We start from the raw sequence: 27,013 nt of genomic DNA, 5'->3' as shown, positions 1-27,013 counted from the left end.
ATTATCAATTTATCAATTGAAATTTTCTAAATTAGCATTAGCAGTAGTGAGGAAAATGTATTGCAATTACTTGGAAATCGAATACATCTAACTCTGTCAAAGTGGCACACTGAAATTCAAAGTTGTATTCCTTTGGAAAAAAATTACTTATAATTTAAGAAATAAATATGCTATGTTTTTACAAATTTGGTGCTCACACAGTCAAATAATGGGATTAAATTTATAGTGATATCCCTTTTATTCCTTGAGCCCTGCAGAATTCTCCTCTGTTTGTTTATGTTCGAACTGATGAATTGTACTGGATGACATCTCTCTCTGCAATCCAAAGATATTTTTTTTAACTTTCTCTTTTCTTGCTTTTTATTTAATACCTATTAAAAATTTTTACTTTTTTAGTTTGTACATTTGTTTTCTTAGGGGAGGGAGTTGGAGTTGGAGGGAGTTGGAGTTGGAGGGAGGGAGGGGTTTTGGGGTAGGGTGAAAACCATCATTTATGTAATCAATTTGTTCTTTTTTGATATATTACAATAATCATAGTTACTGGATGTATGGCATATTAAATAAAATGTTTTAAAAAACATTCTCTGAGCAGAATTTTAGTCATGGTAAACTACTTTTTTATCTGGCTTAGCATTTGGCTGATTGTGATGTTTGATTGTGGCAATTTTTCACCAGTACAAGCTCCCTGGTGTATCATCTGCTGTCAATGGTTTGGACTGTCTCATCGACTCTGGGTTTAATGTTACCCCTTGTTAATCTCCATTCTTTAACTTTATGATACATATCAATGGAATTCCAGCCAACTGAGTAATGAATTCCCTAACAGATTTATCATATTTTCTGCATTCTTACGTCATATCTTGCATTATACCTGTACTGACAATAACCACACCAGCAGTGCGAGTGTAAGACAGCTTTAATAAACTAATATGTACACTAAGAGGTCTTTTCTCTTTGCAAGACAAACCTGGAAGGCTAGAGCGTAGCTCTGGACTGCTTTATATACAAGGTCTCCGGGATGACCCCTGGTGATCTAGCGGTGAAATTACATATCACCACAATACCATTAGACAAGACTGAGGGACAAATAGTTCTGGATCTTGCAGGGCAAAGTCAAATTTTACATGTTTTCCCTCATCATGTTTTCTAAATCAAATAAGTTCAGGTGATCTTTTCAAAATTATTATTTTTTTCAATAACTTATTTCTTCATGGTGCTCATTGAAACAAAAAAGATTTTTTTCTCTGAAGATACCAATTCATCAATGCAATCTCAGTAATTGGAATCCAGTTCTTATTTAATAAATTTAATTTAAAAATTAGACACACGAGAAACTGCTGATGCCAGCATTCTGGAACAAAAATCAATCTGTTGAAAGAACTCAGCAAGTCAAGTAGCATCTGTGGTAGATAAAGAATTACAGTAAAACCACTGGTATCCAGTACCCCATCCTTCCAAAATGTAGTGGACACAGCACAGGACATCACAGGCAAAACACTCCCAACAACTGAGGACATCTACAGAGAACACTACTGTCAGAGAGCACCAGCAATCATCAAGGATCCACACCACTCAGTACATGCTCTGTTCTTGCTGCTACCGTCTGGAAAGTGGTATAGGTGCCACAAGACTCCCACCACCAGGTACCGGAACAGCTGCTCCCCTTCCACCATCAGACTCCTCAACAACAATCTCAATCAGAGACATTTAAGGACTCTTGTGCACTTTATTGATTTTTTTATTCTCTCTGTATTGCAGTTCGTGTGTTTGCATTCATTATCTGTTTACAGTTCTTTATTTGTTTACATGTATATGCTGTGTATAGTTTTTTTTTGACTACCAATAAGTGGGAATTCTGCCTCCCCACAGAAAAAAAGAATCTCAGGGTTGTATGTGATGTTATGTATGTACTCTGATAATAAATGTGAACTTTTACTTAAGTAATTGAACACTATCACACAGTCTAATTTCTAAGTTAAGACTAATTTTTTTTTTCAAATTGAATCCGCATTCATCACATCAGCTAACAGTTTGTTCCATACTCCCATCTCTCTGTGTGAAGAATTCCCCCCCCTAATGTTCCCCCTAAATGTCTCCCCTTTCACCCTTAACCCATGTCCTCTGGTTTGAATCTCACCTTCCCTCAGTGGAAAATGACTACTTGCATTTACTCATCTATGCCAATCATAATGTTGTAAACTAATTTTAGATACACTAAAATTTGTGTTCTGATCTCTCGAGTACTATAAGTGTTTCCTGATTTTTTTTTCTAATCTCCGTTAAATGTGCTTGGACTTTCTGGATCTTGTTGATTTCATCTAAATGAGAAAGGCGGGAGGATTAAGTTCTCTGAGCCATCTTTGGCTTGGCTTCGCGGACGAAGATTTATGGAGGGGGTAAAAAGTCCACGTCAGCTGCAGGCTCGTTTGTGGCTGACAAGTCCGATGCGGGACAGGCAGACACGATTGCAGCGGTTGCAAGGGAAAATTGGTTGGTTGGGGTTGGGTGTTGGGTTTTTCCTCCTTTGTCTTTTGTCAGTGAGGTGGGCTCTGCGGTCTTCTTCAAAGGAGGTTGCTGCCCGCCAAACTGTGAGGCGCCAAGATGCACGGTTTGAGGCGTTATCAGCCCACTGGCGGTGGTCAGTGTGGCAGGCACCAAGAGATTTCTTTAGGCAGTCCTTGTACCTTTTCTTTGGTGCACCTCTGTCACGGTGGCCAGTGGAGAGCTCGCCATATAACACGATCTTGGGAAGGCGATGGTCCTCCATTCTGGAGACGTGACCCATCCAGCGCAGCTGGATCTTCAGCAGCGTGGACTCGATGCTGTCGACCTCTGCCATCTCGAGTACTTCGACGTTAGGGGTGTAAGCGCTCCAATGGATGTTGAGGATGGAGCGGAGACAACGCTGGTGGAAGCGTTCTAGGAGCCGTAGGTGGTGCCGGTAGAGGACCCATGATTCGGAGCCGAACAGGAGTGTGGGTATGACAACGGCTCTGTATACGCTTATCTTTGTGAGGTTTTTTAGTTGGTTGTTTTTCCAGACTCTTTTGTGTAGTCTTCCAAAGGCGCTATTTGCCTTGGCGAGTCTGTTGTCTATCTCATTGTCGATCCTTGCATCTGATGAAATGATGCAGCCGAGATAGGTAAACTGGTTGACCGTTTTGAGTTTTGTGTGCCCGATGGAGATGTGGGGGGGCTGGTAGTCATGGTGGGGAGCTGGCTGATGGAGGACCTCAGTTTTCTTCAGGCTGACTTCCAGGCCAAACATTTTGGCAGTTTCCGCAAAGCGGAAGAGCTGGCTCTGAATGGGCAACTAAAGCGGCATCATCTGCAAAGAGTAGTTCACGGACAAGTTTCTCTTGTGTCTTGGTGTGAGCTTGCAGGCGCCTCAGATTGAAGAGACTGCCATCCGTGCGGTACCGGATGTAAACAGCGTCTTCATTGTTGGGGTCTTTCATGGCTTGGTTCAGCATCATGCTGAAGAAGATTGAAAAGAGGGTTGGTGCGAGAACACAGCCTTGCTTCACGCCATTGTTAATGGAGAAGGGTTCAGAGAGCTCATTGCTGTATCTGACCCGACCTTGTTGGTTTTCGTGCAGTTGGATAATCATGTTGAGGAACTTTGGGGGACATCCGATGCGCTCTAGTATTTGCCAAAGCCCTTTCCTGCTCACGGTGTCGAAGGCTTTGGTGAGGTCAACAAAGGTGATGTAGAGTCCTTTGTTTTGTTCTCTGCACTTTTCTTGGAGCTGTCTGAGGGCAAAGACCATGTCAGTGGTTCCTCTGTTTGCGCGAAAGCCGCACTGTGATTCTGGGAGAATATTCTCGGCGACACTAGGTATTATTCTATTTAGTAGAATCCTAGCGAAGATTTTGCCTGCAATGGAGAGCAACGTGATTCCCCTGTAGTTTGAGCAGTCTGATTTCTCGCCTTTGTTTTTGTACAGGGTGATGATGGTGGCATCACGAAGATCCTGAGGCAGTTTACCTTGGTCCCAACAAAGCTTGAAAAACTCATGCAGTTTGGCATGCAGAGTTTTGCCGCCAGCCTTCCAGACTTCTGGGGGGATTCCATCCATACCTGCTGCTTTGCCACTTTTCAGTTGTTCGATTGCCTTATATGTCTCATCCAGGGTGGGAACCTCATCCAGCTCTAGCCTTAGGGGCTGTTGAGGGAGCTGGAGCAGGGCGGAATCTTGGACTGAGCGGTTGGCACTGAAAAGAGATTGGAAGTGTTCTGACCATCGGTTGAGGATGGAGATCTTGTCGCTGAGGAGGACTTTGCCGTCTGAGCCATAATGTGATTGAAAGTCTGTTCTGACCTACAAATTGAGAAGTGTCATGCAAGTTGCATATGTTGGCATTCCTACTATGGTTGGCATTCTTGGTGTCATCATTTGTCCTTGGGTATAATTTTTTTCAAGAAAATTCTACAGCGATAGATAAGATCAAATTTATTCAGAATTAATCCTCATGGGTTGAAGTAAATCACAAAATTCTGTAGACACTGTGGTTGAAGTAACAACACAAAATGCTGGAGAAGTTCAGCAGGTCAAACAGTGTCCTTTATGTGGAACATTGGTTTCAGAAAATGCCAGGTTGGTGAACTTAATTTTCAAAGTAAGACTTCCTTAGCTGTCATCTTAGCTGTTTCTCAGAACTTGCAGGTCCTTGTTCATAAATTTCTTGAGGACTTAGCAGCTGCTGTCAGCAGGAAGCTGTCAACGTAAATGACTCTATTCATCATTTCTATATTTCCTCATACTGTAGGGATGCCAGTTTATAAACATTCTAAATTAATTATTTCACACATTAGCCAGGCTTCAACCATTCCTGTTTTGTGCAGATCATACAGTGGGAAAAAAATGTTTTCTTTTGTAAACTAATCCTTTACTGCAAAGGAATCATTGTAATGAGAATGGAAAAAAAGGGGACGTAGATTATCGAAAAATATCTCAAATGGATATCAAATTGGGTATTTAAATCCATTAATCAATTTCATTTTGGTGACTTTTCAGGAAGATCATCTAGATTTATGACATGTCCAAATTGACAAAGACACGTTTTTTTTTAAATCAAACTCCACATAAATAAAAATTAGTGTCAAAAATAAACTGAAATGCTGGTAGAATATTGATCTCATATCTTTAACAGGTAGAGTGCAATGAGCTGCAAGTGATACCATAGCTGTACATGTAGGATGTGCTGGGAGTATTTCTGGCAACCAAATCCCAACAAGGAAATATTTCTTTGGAGGGATAATGTTGTTCAATTACCAGTATTATGCCTGGACTCCAAAGGTTAAACCACATGGCAAGTATTTGTTTGATAGGAATTTTCAAGATATTTAAGGTTCAACTTTGCAAATTTGGCCAAGAAATCATGATGTTTGCTAACATATTAAGAATTCCTAGCAAGTTAGTATGAAATAACTACCCAGTATAAATGGTTCCATTAACCTGTGTTAAGGATGCATGTTAATACCACATTGGACCATTTATTTTAAATGAATGTGGTCAGTCAGCTTTCAGGAGGAAAATTGAAAAATTGGCTGAATAATGTACTCGCAACAATCTCACTCAATGCCCGCAAGCTCAAGGAGCTGATAGTAGACTTGAGGAAATAAAACTAGAGGTGTAGGATCCATTGATCATTGGGGGATCAGAGGTGGAGAGAGGGAGAAAATTTAAATTCCTGGAGTCCTAACCTAGAGGATCATTCCTAGACCCATCATACTATTGTCATCACGAAGAAAGCATGTTTGCAGAGGTTTGATATGTCTTTGCAAACCTTGGCAAACTTCTACAGATATGTGGTGGAATGTGTGCTGACCAGCTCCATTATGACCTGCTATGGTGTCACCAATACTTCTGAGCAGAAAGCCTTGCAAAAGGTAGTGAACACAGCCAGTACATCAAAAAATGGCACTGTATATATTTGAAAAGGAAAAAGTGTGTATCATGGTTAATGTGGTTTATGGTGCGAAAAATAAAAAATTTTAAAAAATAAAAATTTTAAAAAATCTCTGTGGAACACTGACGTGGAGAGCAGAAGCAATCAACAAGTTTCCACACCGGGCAGCACATGCTCTGTTCTCACTTCTGGCATCAGGAAAGAAGTACAGGTGCCACAAAACTTGTACCACCAGGTTCAGGAACAGCTGCTACTTCTCCAGCATCAGACTCCTCAACAACAAACTCAATCAGGACTTTTGCTTTCTTATTATTGATTACTGAAGATTTATTTTCCTGCATTTGCACAGTCAATTTGTTAACATTTCTCTTGTTGATATATTTTTTTCTTATTGTGTATAGTTTACAGTTACTGATAAGTAGAAATTCTGCCTGACCCAAAGGGAAATAAAAATCTCAGGGTTGTATATGATATCATGGACATACTTTGACAATAAATCTGAACGTTGACTTAAGCAATTGAACATTATCACACAACCTAATTTCTAAGTTAAGAGCACACTGAAAGGAACTTGTGACCACTGATGTGTTGAGTGAAAAAGGCTTCAGTTCTGATTGTGTGCACCCACATTCAAGATTATAAATGGCCAAGAGGTATTTTAAATTAAAAAAGTTCAGATCATTAATTCTACATCCATCTGATCCAACTGTAGAATTTCAATAAACCTAACCATTTATCATTCTGAAAGTTCATTGGCAAATTACAAAAATTGAAGCAGCAGAAGATGCTCTTCACCCTCCTTCTCTCATCACTAATAGTTATGTTCTTTTATCATTTTAAGTATGACCCAATTAATTGAAAGCACTTTCAACAACTAGTAAACCATTAATGAGTATTCTTCCTTTCTGCTCAAATTTAGCTGAACAACACCTGCCAATTTTAAAGCCAGTTATAAACTCAGTGGAAATTTATAGCTTTTTAAAGCCAGTTATAAACTCAGTGGAAATTTATAGCTTTAAGATTCAATTCCTGGCAAAGTTATGGACAATGAGTCTTGAGAACTCCTTTCTCTGAAGTTGAGATTACCACAGGGATTTGTTGTGCTGTGGCAGCTGGCTGACAATGCACTTTAATTCTTCAGCAGTAGTTTAAACTTTGAAACAGCAGGATGGCTAGTTTGTGAGTACTCAGATCTGTCATTGGGGGAATTGAGAAATCAGGAATGAAGACTTTACTCTGCTTTATAATTCGACAGAGATTTTACATTTTCTCAAAATGTGGAGCATGTGACAGCCTCATTAACAGAAATTCATGTCGATGAAAAATAGTTACAATAATATGCAGTTTTCCAATTTCTTGACTGAGAATGTGCAATTTGCAACCCAAGTCAAATTGGCATTTCTATGGAAATCCATGTTCTGCCCTTTCAAACTTGAAGGACAAGTATATGTGCTCCTTCCTGAGTGTTTCTGGGCTCCTTTTTCTTTGCTTTTATTAGAACAGTAATATTTCCCTTTGATTAAACTTCCATTTTTGGATTTTTTTTCAATTTTCTTTTTCGTCATTTTTTCCATTGACTGCATCTGACCTTATTTCCCCTTATTGTTTAATCTGTGCCATGGAAATTCTTTTCCATATTTCTTTTTGATATGCTTCAGTCTCCTTCTTAATGTTGCCTCCTGCACTGTAAATACAAAGGCTGTAAAGTATAAAGCATACAAGAATTAATCATCAACGTGGTTAATTCGCACTTCGATAGCTTCGAGCACTGGTCTTGTAAACCAGAGATCGTGAGTTCGTTCCTTGCTGGGGCCTCATTTCTGTGAGGGACAAAGTGGCGACTCTCTGTCTTCCTTACGATAGACAAAGTTAAAGAATTTTATGGATGTTACATTCTAAATGTAGTATGACGTGACAATAATGGAAATTTTACCTTTATTTGCATTTGATCCAAGGATCATGTATTCTGCCCCACTTTGTGGAGAAGATTGTTTGAATGTCTGCTCTAATATTTGCTCATTCTTAACCTAAATTAATATGTGCAAGCTAACTGAGAAGCTGTTCAGTACATTTTACACACATTCACAATTGACCACATTCGAGAAGGTGAGCGAATTTCCTCATGAGGTATTTCCTTGCCCCGCACAATTAGCTGCAACAAAAAAGCTCTTAGTTTGCATGACATTAAGAAAATAAGAACCAAAGAGTGGGCTCTAAAATGTTGAAATGATGAGGAAAAGATTAATCAGGTTTCTTGTGACTATCTTCTACTGCTCTCAGTGTGAGCACCTTCAGTGGTAATCGGTTTTAGCTCAACTGCAATGTAATTGAAGTTTGCCAACAGTTATTATAAAATCTCTTTAAACTCAAATGGCCAAGTGAAAATATCCATGATCCATGGAAATGTTGCAATAAGGAGACAGATTTTTGCAGAAGGAGGGAGAAAATTGGCACAAAGTGAGCAAAAGATTAAAAAAAAGACAAAAAAAACTCCCATTTGGGAGGAGAAAGAATACAATTGGCCTATAGCCATAGAATTAATTTATAAAATTAAAACATTCTGTCAGTTAATTTAGATTACATTTAAGGTCCTTTTCATAACCTAGAGCAGTGTCACTGCGGTGAACAAAAATATCCCACAAAATAATACATATCACGGAATAAATGTTTTTACCTGAATTGAATTAATATTCTTACATAGGTATTGTGCCCCATAAAACCATTGCATGTCATCGCATTGTTGTTTCCATAGACACCAGAAACCTAGCTCAATAATTATTTTAAAGTGTGGCAAATCCCATTCATTTTGATGCCAGCCACTAGGTGGTGATATATCACTGTCCGTCACTTGACAATATTGTCAGTTGGAGTTAGCAGAAATAATGGTGCTGTAGAACACAAAAGTGTATAGTATACATGGAAAAATAATCCTTTGTCATCTCCTTGTATATTGAACAAAGAAGCCTATTGAAAATCAATTTACTTTCTAAGAAATGAGTGCAGATTGACAGATTCTAAACATTATTGTGCTTGGTTGAACATTGGTTTCTTTCAAATCCCAAAATAAACGAATGAAAAAGAATATTTGTGTAGAGTTAAGTAACTCCCCAATCAGCTGGGTCTTCATAATGCCCTTGATAAAACATTGTATTCAAGGAGAGATTATCGAGGCAGGTGGCAATGGATTGATGGCAATTTGAATCAATGAGCTTTGGCTTCAAGATATTTTATGTGATCTGGAAATCCAAGTGTGGTTTGGTTTTACAAAGACTTCTTCATGATTTCCAGAGTTCAGGATTGTGGCCATCAGGGAATTATTTTGAAAAGATCATTTACATTTTTTTTTCACACTTGCTTTTTTTCAATTTATACCCATATCCCAGGAGAGTATTGAACCATCTGAGGAGTCATAACCAAACCAAACCTAATCTGCTGAGTTTCTCCGGCACTGTGTTTTTACTTCATTCACAGTGTCTGCAGATTTTCATGTTTGACTTCCAACCAGATCCTGTTTGTGCGTAAGGCCATCCCTCAAACGACCAGAGTTGATCATTTTTTTGCTAATCACTAATGAGATCATGGCCACACCTTGTGCCTTATTATTACCATTCCTTCCAGCACCAGGGCTGAGGTGAGTCCAAAATGGAAATTTTCCTGACCCAATTTGTTTTTTTTTATAATAGCACTCTCATTCAAGAGCTGACTTTACCTCTTCACTCCAAAATTTTATTCTCTTCAAAAGTTGTAATTCAAGAGATTCAAAATATTTAATAAATATTTGTAATGTTGAAACTGACAATAATTACCTGATAGCAAGGATCTTTCTGTAGGTCTCGAGAACTGGCTTCAAACTCCTAATTGATGTCTTATGTAATACTTTGGCACTTTGATTCAGGAAGATTGGTTGCTTGGTTCTGTCTTTTGTCTCAGTACCATTAAGCACATGTACAGTTCTATAAGCTCATACAGACCACCAGGGCACTTTGTAGAACAACATCTGTTGTCATCACATTTATGTCAAGCTAACCCATATGTGATGACACCAATGTGGATGGTTATTAGCCGTGTCTTCAATGCACCAAGTGCATTGCTAGACCAGTGCAAAGCTTCTCACTGCCTATCAGAGCAACCTTGGCAATAAATTAATTCTTGACACTAATTCACACATCTTGATAATGCTCTGAAAGTCAACAATTCCAACATTAAAGTCTGCAAGGGTTAGTTCTGTGTTTGATCCCGTTTGATAGATTATTTTATTAAATTCTGCAATATATCTGTTTTCCAGTAGATTTGTTTCACAAGTTGATTCATTTGCAGCTTTGCCACTTCCATTTGACAATCCAAATTATGTGTATATTCCAAACAGCAAATCCTAACACACTCACAAAATTGCAAGTAAAATGCAGCTTCTGCTGAGTGAAAATATCACAGTAAATGAAATGTGTAAGGAAACTCATCTGCTTTGTATCTTGATCATTTTGCATTATCAGTTTGGCAATGTCATGAACTGCATCTCTTTACAGATGCTGACTGTTGAACCTTATGTCAATAAATATCATGAGTGACTAACCCATTTGATTTGAAGAACTGTCTCAGAGGTAACCAAAGAGCAATAAATAACATTTGTAGTAGCTTGCATTGTCAATGGCAAGAGCTCAGAGGACTCTTTTTGGATTGACTTTCTTCTGGAGCTTTGTGCAGATGAGGCCCAGAGCATGTTATGGTTATTTAATACCACAATCCTTTGAGATTCAGAGTTTACACACAAAAATACATTTTTTATATGAGTTTGAAATACCTGACTAGAAATTCAATCTTTGCTAAATATGCAGGGTAGTACTGGCTTCACCTGGAATTCAGCTTCTGAGATTTAGTCCAGTGTAATTCAATACATATTTTACTGCTCACAGTCTTTGTTAGAATGAAAGAACTTAGTTTGTATAAGATAACTTGTTTTAGCCACATATTTATTGTTCCTGATGATTAGTTTCCTAGGTGTACCTCCTGGGAGAGGAAGTTGCCCTCTGACTGGACCATTAACCTTTGACATAATTTATACAGACTACCATGGACTTCAACAAATGAAACAACACATGGGCCTCTCCTTCAAAAAGTACAAGTAAGTGATAAAATCTGTCAAAATATTGGTCCATTCAGGAAAATGTAAAATCAATAAATGAGCAATGCATTTACTAAATTTTAACTGAGTCAATTATGTGTATTTTTGTCAGTTTAATACCAATAGTTTCTCCACTTAATGCTTCACAACAAGGGTGATGTAGAGCAGTGGGAGCTGATTTGTTCTAAACTTAATATATCATTGTTAAACTCAATTATTTGTTGGCAATAGAAATTTTGGTTGTTGAGGAAGCTTTCAATTAATGAGGTAAGAAAGCTGATTTTTCTTTACAGAGTTTTAGTGACATCCTGTATTTTGAAATTGAACTCGGAATCAGAATTTATTGTCATGAACAAATCACAACATTAATTGTTTTGCAGGATCATCACAGTGTAAACATTCATATAAACCAGCATACAAAAAATAAATAAAAATAGTGCACAAAAATCTGATGGCAGCGGAGAAGAAGCTGCCCTTGTGCCGCTGGGTGCTTATCTTTAGGCTCCTGTCCCTTTTTCCCGATGGCAGCAGAGTGAAGAGGGCATGGCCTGGGTGGTGGTGGCCTTGAGGAGAAAGGCTGCTTTCTTAAGACACTGCCTCTTGTAGATGTCCTGGATGGACTGAAGTCTGGTGCCTGCGATGTCACAGGCCAAGTTAACAACCCTCTGGAGATTTTCTCATCTTGAGTGTTGGCACCTCCAAATAGTGTTGCAACCATCCAGAATGCTCTCCACAATACACCTGTAGAAGTTTTCAAAAGTCTTTGGTGATGTATCAAATCTCCTCAAACACCTCACAAAGTACAGATGCTGGTGAGCCTTCTTTGTGATTGCATCGTCATGGAGGCTCCAGAATAGATCTTCGGAGATGTTGACTCCCAGGAATTTGAAGTTCTTGACCTTCTCCACTACTGACCCTCAATGAGGATCACGTTCTCCTGACTTCATCCTGAAGTCCACAATCTTCTTGGTTTTGCCATTGTTTATTGCAAGGTTGTTGGTGTAACATCACTCAACGAGCTGATCTATCTCCCTCCTGTCACTTCCTCATTGCCATTTGTGATTCTGCGGACAACTGTGGTGTCATGGGCAAACTTGTAGATAGCATTGGAATTGTGCCTGGCCACAGAGTCATGGGTGTATAGATGGTAGAGCAATAGGCTAAGCACGCATCCTTGAGGTGCACCTGTGTGGATAGTCAGTGAGTAGGAGACATTGTTTCCATTTCGTACTGACTGTGGTCTTCCGATGAGGAAATCAGATCCACTTGCAGAGGCCCACTGAGGAAATAATCATGTTGAAAGCTGAGCTGTAGTCGCTGAAGATCAGTTGTATGCATGAATGGTTTTTGAGGTGATCTAGACTTGAGTGGAGAAGCCTATGATATTGCTCCTGCTGTGGAACGATTGTGACGATAGGCAAATTGCAGGGGGTCCAGATCTCTGCTTCGATTCATGTTATACCTTGTGATATGATGGAGAATGTGTGTTTAAAAATAATTGATTTCTTTTTATAAATCTGGGTTTTTTGTGACTTTTGAGGCACTTGAGCTCACCTGCTGCCTGTATTTGAAGGCCACTCTTACCCAGAAGTCTGACACACTCTTCCCTGAGAAATTGGGTTCCTGTTGATTGATAAAGCATTGGAGTGAAAGACATTTCCAATCAGAACTGGTGAGCTCATTCCCTCGAGATGCCTTGAGCAACATTTAAGCCATGGCTCCAGGCCTACAAGCTGTCACAATTGTCTGGAGCCTCTGTCAACATATATTAAAAAATGATTTAAAAGTTTTATTAAAAATATAATATTTCTCAAGAAAATTTCTTTTTAAAATTTAGGTGGTGAATATCTAGAATGAGTTCCCTGAGATGGTGTTTGAGGTAGATACAATTGCAATGTTTAAAAGGTATTTGTCAGGTTCTTAGATGGAAAAGATGTAGACACATACGGACCTTATGTTTGCAAGTGGGACTGGTGTAGATAGAGATCACAGCTAGCATGGATGAGATGGGCCTAATGGTTGCATTTCAGTCCTCCATGTTTCAATGATTCTAAGAAGGAAACAATTAAATGTAGTTTAACCCAAATTTAAAAAAAAAAAATTAGCTTGTAATTATATTTCTTTACAGTTGATTTTTTTCCCCCATTAAAATCAAGGGTCTTCTCAACTTGCACAAATGGGAGGGTGCAGTGCTGCCAGTGCTCACCAGAGCTCTGCTCCAGAACCTCATGGGGCCACCGCACACCACCCCCCCTCCCCCACCCTCACCCTGCTGAGCGCTATTCTGGACATACAAGGAACCTGTTTCTTCCATGACCAGTTGTCCTCCTTCCTTGTCCTACCATTCACTCTCAAATGTACAACACCAAATACTACATGATGCCCACCAACGCCAGATCTCGTGAGACCTTGATGCCCTTTTTGGTGCGCTCTGGCACCTAGAAAATTATCACTGCACCCTTGCAAATGATGTTCTGGGAATTCAGTGGAAGTCTTTTCTCCCTGAATAGACACTGAAAAATTAAAATTCTTATCTGTGCTTGTAAATCCAGTACTTCCACAAAGTTGCAATGTAAATGCTAGCATTATCTCTAAAAATATTTTCTGGTTTGGGGATAGTATTTTTGTGAAATACCATTGCGATTATTTAAATTGGAAGCATCTTGTTACATAAACAGATCAACAATTAATGTTGTTAAGGTGTGCTAGGTGTTAATTTCAATGTGGTAAATTGTTAGGGCTGTAGAACATTGTTGTTGTACCATGTATTTCCTTGTGCACAGGATTTCTAACTTTAGAGTTCTGGCCAGTCAATGTAACTCATGGCTGTTCTATTGAATCAAAAGAACAAATTGAAAGGATGCCACATAGGTTGATAGGATAGTTAAGAAGGTCTACGGGCTTCATTAGTCAGGGAATTGAGTTCAAGAGACAAGATGTCATGTTGTAACTCAACAAATCTCTGCCGAGATCACACTTAGAATATTGTGTTCCATTCTGGTCACCTCCTTAAAGGAAGAATATGGAAACTATGGAGCAGGTGCAGAGGAGATTTACCAGGATGATGCCTAGACTGGAAAATGTCTCATGAGGCAAGGTTAGTGGAGCTGGAGCTTTACTCTTTGGAGTGAAGAAGGATGAGAGAAGGAAACTAATAGAGATCTACAAGATTCTAGGAAGCATAGATAAGGTAGACAGCCAGCACCATTTTTCCACGGTGGGAATGGCAAACACCAGAGGACATCTGTACACAGTGAAGGGAGGGAAGTTTAGGGGAGATGTCAGGGGTAAGTTTTTTTACATAGAGAGTTTCCAGGGATGGTGGTGGAGGCTGAAACATTAGGAGCATTTCATAGACTCAGACAGCCACATGGATGGAAGAAAAATAGAGGCAGGAAGGGCTTATTTGTTTCTGTAGGAATATATAGGTTAGCACAACATCAAGGGCTGAAGTGCCTGTATGGTGCTGTGGTGTTCTATGTTCTAAAGAAACAGCTATAACTTATTACAAAAAAAGTTTGTTTAAAAACAGAATTGAAAATTAAAGATGGAGGACAGAGGAGAAAACAGCGTGCCTCTTCACAATAGGATTTTAAAATCCTACCTATAAATTATCATTACTTTGTGACTTTTAAATCTTGAATTATTGATTTTTATTTTTGTAGGCACAGATTTGCACCAGGAATGTTGAGTTTCAAAATTTATGCCCTCCAAAAATACCTTAATGAATATACAGTAGTGAGCTGTTGCCCTGAATGCACAATTGCCTCAGAATTCTGATACAGGGGATGGAAATAAATAAACATTAGTCACCGTACACAAGACTTACATAAAAGTTCTCCGGGGAAACTTTTGGTCATGGATTGCCTGTTATCATCAAAATGACATTTTTCACTTTACTGAAGGCTTTCCCTGGAACAGACTGTTTCTTATCTCAAGATAAGCCACATCTAAATCACTGTAGGTGGAAATGAACAGTGGGCAGAAAATAGCATTGGCTCGAATGCATCCAAGTCAATTTCTCTGTTAAGGAAGATAAATCACAAAATGTGTCTATTTTCTGCAGTGATTAGAGATGAAGACAATTTGGGCTCTCTGCTTCTAAATCACATTTTGTTACTTTGAAACAAAGCAAAATTTTAGAAATCTGAAAAATGCAGCAGGTCTGAGTCCGGCACCAGAGTCATTTTCTTCAAATTCTCTACTTGCCAAATAATAAGAAACAGTTTTAAAAAAAACCCTAGTATTTGGCACCAATGAGGATTGGTAGATGCTGGATAAGTGTATTTTCTGGTTGCTTGAGACTTTCTTTTGCCATGCCTAACTAATAAAGAAGGAACAGTTTAAAATACTATATTGTACTTACACTGAACAAACTTCCATTTGCATGAATATATAAACCTTAAAGTATTTTACTTTATTTTTAGTTTCATTCTTTGTAAACATTTAACCGTCGCTGCATCTGCAGGTTCCTCCCCCTCCACAGAGCCGCCTGAAAGATGAACAATAATATTATAGATAATTAGCCAGCCCTCTCCCCCAAGTTTTCAGAAAAAGCCTCTGATTGGTGTTACTCTTACTAAGCAGGGATAAGGACACACTAAGAGTCACCCCAATGGTGAGTGGCATCCGCCAGCTTTTCATCCTGGACCACACCATTTTATTCAAGCACAACTTTATTCAAATTTTATTCAAACAGATGCTATGAGCAAAGCTCTCCGCTGGCTGAATATTTGCTCTCATCTTCACCAAAGGTTTATTTGTGACTTCAGAGAACATGTACAATTTTAAACATGTATTTTGACTTATTATTTTATTCTTCCTTATTTTATTTATTTCTCTCAATTTTTTTTTGGCCAGTTGCTTGAGACGACTGGTTGTTTGAATTCCAAATTGTTATGTACTCTGAATCTCTAATCTAAAATAAAAACAGAAAATGCTGGGAATATTCAGCAGGTAAGGCCACATCTTTGGAAGAGGTTAGAATGGGAAAGGCTGAAAACTGAAGTCTTTTTTAACATGCTACAGGAAAAATCCAACTCTTATCCTGAATTCAGCAAACTCCAAGAAACTTCACAGCAGTGAACTTCATGAGGATTATTTGCTGCACACAAATATATTTCCTACAACACTGGAGGAGTGTTCCCCTTTTTATCTTTCTAGTATACTGACAGCAGCAGCTTCGGGTGCTAATTTAGGATTTTGGGCTCATAAGTGACTCACAAACTAGACAAATCTAAAGAATTGGATGTGGAGAATGATGTTACATTTTCTTTCCTTTTCTCAAGGACCTCTGCTTCTTAATGAATTCGGTTGCAGGTAGCAATTAATTGTTTCCCTTGGGTTACTGTAAAATTCTACAGCTTATCCCTTATGGTCCTGTGTGAAGCCTTTCTATTTGACTTGTAAAAAATCTCTGACGTAAATTGGCTCTTGCCAGCTCACAATGATAGTGTAAACAAACAACTAACTAAGAGTGACATTGAATATGCCAAAAGTATTTATAATTGAGTTTTGGCACAAGATTTAGAATAAAGATGACATGAAATGAATTACACAGATGATAAAGATGTATCCATTGCTATATTTATTGGTATTTCCACCCTATGCAGTTCAATTAAAAATATATGAAAATAATAGCAATTTAATGGATATAGGCAAGCTTTTAAAACGGTAAATGATTTCAAGATTCTGAAATATTTTGAGGTGATCGATAAGGATCCAGAACTTTAGTATTGAAAAACAAACATATGGTTAACATTGTTAGTTCCTGTTGACTGTAATGCAGTCAGCACATGAAGATTGTGATGTCTAGTCATTATAATGAATGTACTGATGCTTTTTCATTGGTTGGATGGAGGCTAATATATAAGTGTCTGGCATGCTTTAAATGGTTCCTGAACTGCTTAAAATCAAGCTGCAAATGGATGAGACAAATATTGTCTGACTATTTACAATAGAGCCAGAGTCTGAAAATATTGCAGAAGGGCAGACATGGGAGAGAGCAATTTTTTTTTAGACATACAGCGCATTAATAAGCCCTTTAGGCCCACAAGCCCGTGCCACCCCAAATACACCCAATTGGCATACACCCCCAGTACATTTTTGAAGGATGGGAGAAACTGGAGCACCTGGAGAAAACCCTCACAGGGAGAACATACAAACCCCTTACAGACAGCATGGGATTTGAACCCTGGATCCAATCACTGGCGCTGTAACAGCGTTACGTTAACCGTGACGTCCTTTTTTCTTTTTTCTTTTTTTTTTCTTTTTTCTATTTAAAAGAAAGTCAAGTGAATAAACAAAGATTTTAAAAAAACAGTTCCACTGTTTTTTTTTTGCTGCTGCATCGGAGATCTGCATGAGGAGATGGAAAGGAGGGGCGGTGTCCTGTATCTGAAAGTAATGGAAATGGCTAATTCAGGAACTCAGTATCAGGATTAGTCCATGGAGAAATTCAACTACCTCGCACATATTGTCAAGGTCAGTAAGTGCATATTCTGTTATTCAACTGTTCGCACCATGAGCTTCACAAATTGTTCAAATTTATAGCAGTAAATTTAAACAGCATTCATACCTCGCAATCATGTGCTTCCTGCTACTTGTAAACCACATGCTATCAGATTACACAACCGGATGTAATAGCAAGACTATGGCATGAGGACAAGTGCCCAGTGAAATGGTGGTGCTGCCGGATCTGCTGTTACAGCAGTGCTGCCGCTGGTGCAGACCCACGGAGAACGAGGAGCAGAGATACCACGCTCCCACGGGGTTCAACCGCCCAGTCCGACTGCCGTCAGCTCCGCACAGGATTTCCACACTCCATTAAAGGATCTGGTGGTACTTTTATTTCAAATCCAGCGTACGCAAGATCTGCGCCAAAGATGGGGGAATCTCTGACCGGCAGCAGCCACGAAGGGTTGCAGACTCCAGGAAAGCGGAGGACTGGCGTAGGGCACCAGGAAACGGGAACATTACCCTCTGCTCCCACATGGGAAGGAGAAGCAGAGCAGATGACCCATGGGATGGTGGCCATGGAGACAGACCAACGAGGGGGCTCTGTGGCTAAAGGACCCACGCAAGTGACGGGCTACAGGCAACTCGAGGCGAGGAACCCATGGAGGCTGTGGGCTGCAGAAGACTGCTGTCAGTGGACTCATGCCGGCTGTGGACTAGGGAAACCCAGATATGTCGGGGTAACGAAGGCGCTGAATGGTTCCTGACTGTGTCGGAGGTTCGGATCTGTAGCTCAGTTTGCTGATGGTTTGGACTGGACTCTGTGTGGCTATGAAGACTGCAGGAGCGCTGGAGGCAAATCCACACACACTCAGTGACTCTGGGGGGGAATTCTCTTTTGCTTCTTTTTCTCTGACTGTAATAGGAGCTTCAGGCAATTTCTGCTGATGGCGAATCTGTCTGCTTTACAGCAGCCAACGCAATTTTGTGCAATATGACCCTGTTTTATTACATGGCAATGAATTGAATCTTGGTTCTCCGAAAACCTCACATAGAGCACGTTGCTGAAGCTACAGTCAGCAGAACTGAGAGCAACAAGGATAATACTATCCTCAGAGCTCTAAACCTCGTTGCACACCTAAACCATACCTAAATCCACACTCACTCAGCTTTTTCTTACTTTTCACTCTCCTCCGCACATCATGCCTTATCACCAACTCTTCTGCCTTTTAGATGTCCAAAAGACCAGTTAAGGAGTGGTGGAAAGACAGCTGAAAGTTACTCATGCAAACACAGCCTAATTCATTGCACAGTTGTGGCATCTGCTTGGATTCAAGCCTCTGCTTGATTTGAAGGCAGCACTAAGGAGGATCCTCACCTGTTGAGACTCTGGGTATGGACGACATGGGAAAGAATATCGCAGGTGCCTATTCACTGAAGGGTCACACATAATACTTTCTGCACAATCTTTGGAGAGTTTGCAGAGGAGATTTACCAGGATTCATTGGAGAGCATGTTGTATAAAGCAAGCTTTTTTTTTAATTTATTTTTCACACTATGAACCATATCAACCAAAATATGTACAAATGTTTTTCATTAAATTTACATAGTGGTCTTTACTCTCTTTTATTTCCCCCTTTCCCTCCCTCCCCTCTACCCACCACCCTCCAAAGCCCATAAATATTCAACATATACAATACAATAAAACCATAAAACAATATCTTCACACAAAGAAAAATAAACAATAAAAATATGTCTTCTTTTTATTATACACTGAATCTAGTCATTTTATCTTCTCATCATTTTCATTCTCATTTTAGGGGATGGAGGTCGTAGGCAAGCTCTCTCTGATATGTTCCATGATGGTTCCCAAATTTGTTCAAACATTGTGACTTTATTTTTTTAAATTACACATCTCCATTGGGCACACAAAACTCAAAACGGTCAACCAGTTTACCTATCTCGGCTGCACCATTTCATCAGATGCAAGGATCGACAATGAGATAGACAATAGACTCGCCAAGGCAAATAGCGCCTTTGGAAGACTACACAAAAGAGTCTGGAAAAACAACCAACTGAAAAACCTCACAAAGATAAGCGTATACAGAGCCGTTGTCATACCCACACTCCTGCTCGTCTCCGAATCATGGGTCCTCTACCGGCATCACCTACGGCTCCTAGAACGCTTCCACCAGCGTTGTCTCCGCTCCATCCTCAACATCCATTGGAGCGCTTTCAACCCTAACGTCGAAGTACTCGAGATGGCAGAGGTCGACAGCATCGAGTCCACTCTGCTGAAGATCCAGCTGCGCTGGGTGGGTCACGTCTCCAGAATGGAGGACCATCGCCTTCCCAAGATCGTGTTATATGGCGAGCTCTCCACTGGCCACCGTGACAGAGGTGCACCAAAGAAAAGGTACAAGGACTGCCTAAAGAAATCCCTTGGTGCCTGCCCCATTGACCACCGCCAGTGGGCTGATCTCACCTCAAACCGTGCATCTTGGCACCTCACAGTTTGGCGGGCAGCAACCTCCTTTGAAGAAGACCGCAGAGCCCACCTCACTGACAAAAGGCAAAGGAGGAAAAACCCAACACCCAACCCCAACCCACTAATTTTCCCCTGCAGCCGCTGCAACCGTGTCTGCCTGTCCCGCATCGGACTTGTCAGCCACAAACGAGCCTGCAGCTGACGTGGACTTTTTACCCCCTCCATAAATCTTCGTCCGCGAAGGCAAGCCAAAGACAAAGAAGACCATGAGTTATTCCATATTTATACTTCAACTGTTCAAATGTTAATAAATTATTTCCCAAAAAACAAATTTCTATTCTTTTGACTCCTTTTCTCTCCCATTCTCTAAAGAAAAGGTTGTCTATTGTAAAAGGGATTAGCGGATTCTGAGTCAGTAGTAATTTTGGTATTTGATCATTCGTTTTTTTCCTTTTAAGTGGATCTTTTTCCATGTATTAAGTAAATGATGCAGTACTGGTGAGTTTTTATATTGCACCAGCTTTTCATCCCACTTATAAAGTATATGTTCCGGTACCTTCTCCCCTATTTTATCCAGTTTTATCTTAGTCCAGGCTGGTTTTTCCCTTGTCTGGTAAAAATCTGATAAATACCTTAATTGTGCGGCTCTATAATAGTTTCTAAAATTTGGTAACTGCAAACCACCTTGGTCGTACCTCTCTGCTAATTTATCTAACACTACCCTTGGTTTCCTCCCTTTCCACAAGAATTTCCTTATTATTCTCTTTAGTTCATTAAAGAATTTTTCTGTTAAGGGAATTGGTAATGTTTGAAAAAAGTATTGTATCCTTGGGAACATGTTCATTTTAATGCAGTTTACCCTCCCTATCAACGTTAGCAGTAATTCTTTCCATTGTTCTAAGTCTTCCTGCAATTTCTTTATTAGTGGCTGATAATTTAGTTTGTACAAGTGGCTTAAGTTATTATCTAACCTGATCCCTAGGTATCGGATAGCTTGTGCTTGCCATTTAAATGATGATTCTTTTTTAAATTTTGTATAATCTGTGTTACTCATTGCCATCACTTCACTTTTATTTGCATTGATCTTATACCCCGATATTTCTCCATATTCCTTCAATTTCTTATGTAATTCTTTTACTGAGATATCTCTGGTTCTGTTAGGTACACTATGATGTCATCTGCAAATAAGCTGATTTTATACTCCTTCTCCTTTATTTTATCCCTTTTATTTTATTTTCTATTCTTATCAGTTTTAAGGCTAACAATGAGGGGGATAGTGGACATCCCTGTCTAGTTGACCTATTTAATTTAAAGTGAATCGATACATATCCATTTACACCAACGGTCCATTATACAATGCTTTAATCCAATTTATGTATTTTTCTGGTAGATTAAACTTCTGTAATACTTTAAATAAGTAGTTCCACTCTACTCTGTCAAAGGTTTTTTTCTGCGTCTCGAGCAACAGCCACCGTTTGTTTCTTATTTCCTTGAACTGCGTGGATTAGATAAATAAGTTTGCAGACATTGTCCACTGTTCGTCTTTTCTTAATAAATCCAGTTTGATCTTGTTTTACTATTTTAGGTACACAATCGGCCAATCTGTTTGCTAATAATTTTGCTATTATCTTATAATCCGAGTTGAGTAGAGATATTGGTCTATATGATGCTAGTTTTAAAGGGACCCTCCCCGTCTTTGGTATTACTGTAATTATTGCTGCCTTACATGAATCTGACAAGTTTTGAGTTTCTTTTATCTGGTTCATTACTTCCGGGAGAGGAGGAATTAATAACTCTTTAAATGTTTTATAAAATTCTATTGGAAATCCATCCTCTCCTGGTGTTTTATTGTTCGGTAGCTTTTTTAATATATCCTGTACTTCCTCTATTTCAAATGGTTTTATTAGTTTGTTTTGTTCCTCTTCTTGCAATTTCGGCAGTTCAATTTTAGCTAAAAATTCTTCTATTTTATCATCTTTCCCCTCGTTCTCAATTTGATACAATTGTTCATAAAATTCCTTAAAATTTTCATTAATCTCTGTTGGGTTATATCTAATTTGTTTGTCCCTTTTTCCTTGATGCCAGTATCGTTCTTTTTACTTGTTCTGTTTTATGTGTTTTTTCTCCCAGTTCATAATACGTTTGCTTTGTTTTCATTATGTTCTTCTCCACCTTGTACGTTTGTAATATTTTGTATTTAATTTTTTTGTCCACCAATTCTCTCCTTTTTGTTATATCATCCCTTTTTACTAATTCCTTTTCTGTACTTACTATCTCCCTTTCCAACTGCTCAATTTCTCGATTGTAATCTTTTTTCATCTTAGTCATATAACTTATTATCTGCCCTCTAATGAAGGCTTTCATTGCATCCCATAATATAAATTTGTCTTTCACTGATCCTGTGTTTATTTCAAAATATGTTTTATTTGGCGTTCAATAAACTCCCTAAATTCCTGTTTTTTAAGTAGCATGGAGTTTAACCTCCATCTATATGTTCTTGGTGGGATGTCCTCCAGTTCTATTGCTAATAAATAGGGGTGAATGATCTGATAGTAGTCTAGCTTTATACTCAGTTTTCCTAACTCTCCCTTGAATATGGGCTGACAACAAAAACATATCAATCCTTGAGTAAGTTTTGTGCCTACTCAAATAATATGAAAATTCCTTCTCTCTTGGGTGTTGCCTCCTCCATATATCCATAAGTTTCATTTCCTGCATTGATTTAACCATAAATTTGGCTACTTTATTCTTTTTACTTGTCTTTTGTCCAGTTTAATCCAACATTGGGTCCAAATTAAGGTTAAAATCCCCTCCTATCAATATATTTCCTTGTGTGTCTGCAATCTTTAAAAAAATATCCTGCATAAACTTTTGAGCAAATTCCAAAATTCTGAGTCTATCTGACACTTTATCATTGCATACCTCCCTGCCAGATCTATTATTTCCTCCTCTATTTTGATTGGTACATTTTTGTTAACTAGTATGGCTGCACCTCTAGCTTTTGAATTATAGGATGCTGCCATTACGTGTCCTACCCAATCTCTCTTTAGTTTGTTATGTTACGCTTCAGTTAGATGTGTTTCCTGCACAAATGCTATATCTATTTTTTTCTTCTTCAATAAATTTAGTAGCCTCTTCCTTTTAATTTGGATATGTATTCCATTAATGTTTATGGTCATATAGTTCAACATGGCCATCTTGTATCTTGCATACACCTCTTTTCCACCTCTTCACCACCTCCATCCCCCTTTTCCCCATTTTCATTTCTTAGTTTTCTCTTATTACACTTAATGTACAACAACACATTTAAGACATAAAGTACCCCCGATGTTCGCACATCCACTAATACCTTAACCCAAATTGTCCCCCCCCCCCTGAGTTGCCCATCTCCCTTGCCAGGCAACCACAACTCCCCTTTTCATTGTGATCTTGTTTGCATGGTCAACTGATTTTGCAGTGATGGTTATTTTCCCCTCTACCCAGCCCTCTCCAGAAAACACTTTTTTAACACATATAACAAAACTCTCTCTCTCTCTCTTTTTTCCCCTTACTCCCTTCCTTCCCTTCTCTTTTCCCTCTTTAGTTCTTTACATATACATTGTTTTTACATCTTTATATATACTTTATCACCATTCTTCATTCTTGCTACATCTCTTCATCTCTTCTCCTGTCCTGCAAACATTCTGCGAATTCTTGCACTTTCTCTGGATCTGAGAACAGTCGGTTTTGCTCCCCAGGTATAAATATTTTAAGGATGGCTGGATGCCTTAACATGAATTTGTAACCTTTTTTTCCATAAAATCGATTTTGCTGTATTAAACTCCTTCCTCCTCTTTAAGAATTCAAAAATTTTGTCTGGGTAAAAAAATATTTTTGACCCTTGTATTTCAATGTCTTATTTTCTTCTCTAACTTTATTCCTTTCCCGTTCCAGTATATTTTCTCGTCGTGTATCGCAAAAATTTTATTAAGAAGGATCTTGGTTTTTGATATGCCTGTGGTTTCGGAGCTAATGCTCTGTGTGCCCTTTCTATTTCCATTTCTTCCTGCATTTCTGTCATTCCCAGGACCTTTGGGATCCATCCTTTTATAAATTCCTTCATGTCTGTGCCTTCTTCACCTTTATCCTGTGGGCGACAATAACAAATAGCAGATCTGTTTAAGGTGAGCAGTGGAAAATTTAGCGGAGATATCAAAAATAAGTTTTTTTACTCAAGAGTGATGGGTGCCTGGAATGCATTGCCAGAGGTGGTGGTGGTGGAGGCTGATACAAAGGGGCATTCAAAAAACTCTTACCTAGGCACAGGGATGTAATAGAGGGTTATGGTGCCAGGTAGAGAAAAATTCATTGTTGTGAAATGGATTTCCAAACGTTAGCATAATAGCATGGGCCGAAAGGTCTAGACTGTGCTGTAATATTCTAGGTTCTATCTCTGCTGAGGTCTTTTTTAGCTCAGTGTGAGAAAGAAGATTTGTGCAATGAAGTAATTGAATCCTTCACGGGCCTACCAGACTGCTTGGATTCACTGTCAAGGAAAATGAAGGAATCTGGCACCAATACAGCAAGTGGATATGTACAGAGTTTGGAGTTCATCCAACCATGGTCCTGGACATGGTCGTGCTACGATGATTGGATTCCGAGTTATTACTGGAGCCTCAGACAACTAACACCTGATTAGAATCTACGGTACAAAGGTAGATGAGTTTTTCATGAACAGTTTGGACAGAGAGGGACTGTCCAACTTGCCTTCTCCTTTCCTCTTCCTCAACTGCATTCCTTGCTATTCGTTCTACTTTTCAGCTACTTCGCCTGCAGATACTGCCAAGGGCTGCAGCTGAAAGATGGTAAGGCTGCTTAGCTTGTGAATGATTTCCAGTCATCTGAGTACCAGTCCAGTTTGCAAATACAGTAAAAGCTCCGGTATCTGGCACCTCTGGGGATTTTTCAGTTGCTTGAGATTATGTATTTATTGTATGATTGGTAAACTATTTATTTTCTGTGATTTTTTTTGCCTGTTGCTTGAGGCTGCTAATTGCTTGAATTCCAGATATCTTCTATCACCTTTCATGCTGCTCTCATCATATAGATCACATGCTGAAGTCATTTGCCAGATCTTCAGTCAACACCTCTGTCACCCAAAACTCCCCTTCAGTTAATTGAGGTGGATCAATATGCCTAGATTCCACAAAATGATTTCATTCAGTATATTAGGCATTGATCTATGTGATTCACTGAGAATATTAGCTGAATGTGATATTAGAATCCTTTCAGTCCTAGAACAGGGTATTTGGCACTCACAAAACAATGTTCTCATGGTAAACCATATGAGGCTTGTAAACCTGCCAAAGTTTTATGATCCATCCTCCATTTGGACTTTATTTGGAGAGTGTTAAACATTCAACTCTCTTTGAAAACAGCCTCAGTAACAACATTTATGTAGAAGTGGGCAGTAAATTGTGAGATGCAGATCTAGGCTGGAAATATCCAGACAAGCAGCCAGCATTTACAGTTTTTTAAAAATTTCTTATCTCAGCTCATCACCTTGATATAACTCTTGATCAGAATGACAAAGATGACACTTGTGGAGACAGGAGGTGGTAGATTTTAATGAGCCTCATCACACGGCAAAATCTGCACTTGCTTGAAAAATGAAGTTAAAATGGAAAATGCTGGGAATACTCAGGGAGCACCTGCAGAGAGATGGAACAGAACTCCCATCAGACTTCCCTCTTTGCCTTTCAGTCAGAGATTCAATCATTGTCTTAAACTTCATTCCTCACTGAAGTTCAAAGAGGTGAAATGCTCCCTCACACTTTTGAAGGATTCGGCTTCCCCTACTGAGGCCTAATCTCTCCTCCTCTCTTCCACTGACATATCCCACTCTACTTTTCTCTAATTATTCTCCTGCTTATGTTGCACTGTCTTTCTAATTAACATGCCCCCCTTCAACTGTTGTTGACAGAAGCCTAAAGTCATCAGCCCAACTCCACTATATCTTTGTACACTGAGAATTTATGCCAAATCTAGAAAGCACCAAATACTTTGGTGTTTGTGGCAAATGCAAAAATAAATAAATAACTGGCCACCGGTAAATATTTTATTAAATAGAACAGATTGCCAACCCCTCCTGCCTTTTTTTGCTTGTACAACTTTTCCTGTTTAAGAGGGTACATACAGTAGCTCGAATATCACACTTCAAAATGACAATTCAAGTTGTCAAATTAGAGCTGCACATTTACAGACACCATAAGTTTGTCTCTTTGCTTATTTCAAAGAGATATGAACTAACACATAAACCATTATGGCATTTGCCACTTCTGTGCATTTGTGACACAGACACAATTTTGAGTCTAAAAAAGGCCCTAATTGATACCCAAGAGAAACTATAATTTTGGTCTTAAGTTTTGGTAAGAACAAGTGTCATGGACAGAGTGATATTCTCGAATGGGAAGTACATGACTAGTATTCTTCACAGTGACTTTATCTTACGGTTTGTGTTCTTATATTCCGTTGCTGGATTTATTTTGGACGACAATTCACATCTTGCCTTCTGAGCTTGTGAATTACAGTGAACCAGTTTCTGTCCTGTCACTCTCTCTTTCCCCTCAGGCTCATTTATCCACTGCTGGTTTCCCATTCTTATCTCATTTTATGATTCTTGCCTGCTGCTCTCCATTTAAATTTCTTATTACAGAGCTTCTTCATACCAGTTCTGAATTCTTAAAACTTGGAATATTAATAGACTGTAAAACTGATCACAATCGTTTGCCACATGTGTGGCCTATGCAACAGTATCAAAATAATCTTAAGACAAAGAAAAAATAGATTTTAAAAGCTAGATGAATAGTTTGGATTATCAAGAAATAACACTTATTAATATTCTTATCAATTTGTTATGTAGCTTTTTATTTACAAGTATTACCACTTATAGCATTTTTTTTAAATGGGATTTAACTGACTTTTAACTGCTTCACTTACCTATGTGAACATAACGAATGCAGGTTGGGGAGGTAATTTTCATCCCAGTAATTGCTTGG

The 27,013-nt window shown here is 38.9% G+C and overlaps 1 protein-coding gene across 10 annotated transcripts in view; it reads left to right on the top strand.

Moving 5' to 3' along the window:
- The window catches only part of LOC138759590 (alpha-1,6-mannosylglycoprotein 6-beta-N-acetylglucosaminyltransferase B), a 619,678-nt gene that overhangs the window by 433,749 nt on the left and 158,916 nt on the right, over window positions 1–27,013 (top strand). For all 10 annotated transcript variants that reach the window (XM_069930278.1, XM_069930274.1, XM_069930271.1 and 7 more), the window contains one exon: window positions 10,901–11,032. In XM_069930278.1, the coding sequence (XP_069786379.1) occupies window positions 10,901–11,032 (132 nt within the window). The remainder of the gene's footprint in view (window positions 1–10,900; window positions 11,033–27,013) is intronic.

The sequence above is a fragment of the Narcine bancroftii genome, chromosome 3, assembly GCF_036971445.1.
Source record: "Narcine bancroftii isolate sNarBan1 chromosome 3, sNarBan1.hap1, whole genome shotgun sequence".
Classification (NCBI taxonomy): Eukaryota; Metazoa; Chordata; class Chondrichthyes; order Torpediniformes; family Narcinidae; genus Narcine; species Narcine bancroftii.
The sequence above is the reverse complement of the archived record's forward strand: the minus strand, read 5'-3'. Positions and strand labels throughout refer to the sequence as shown.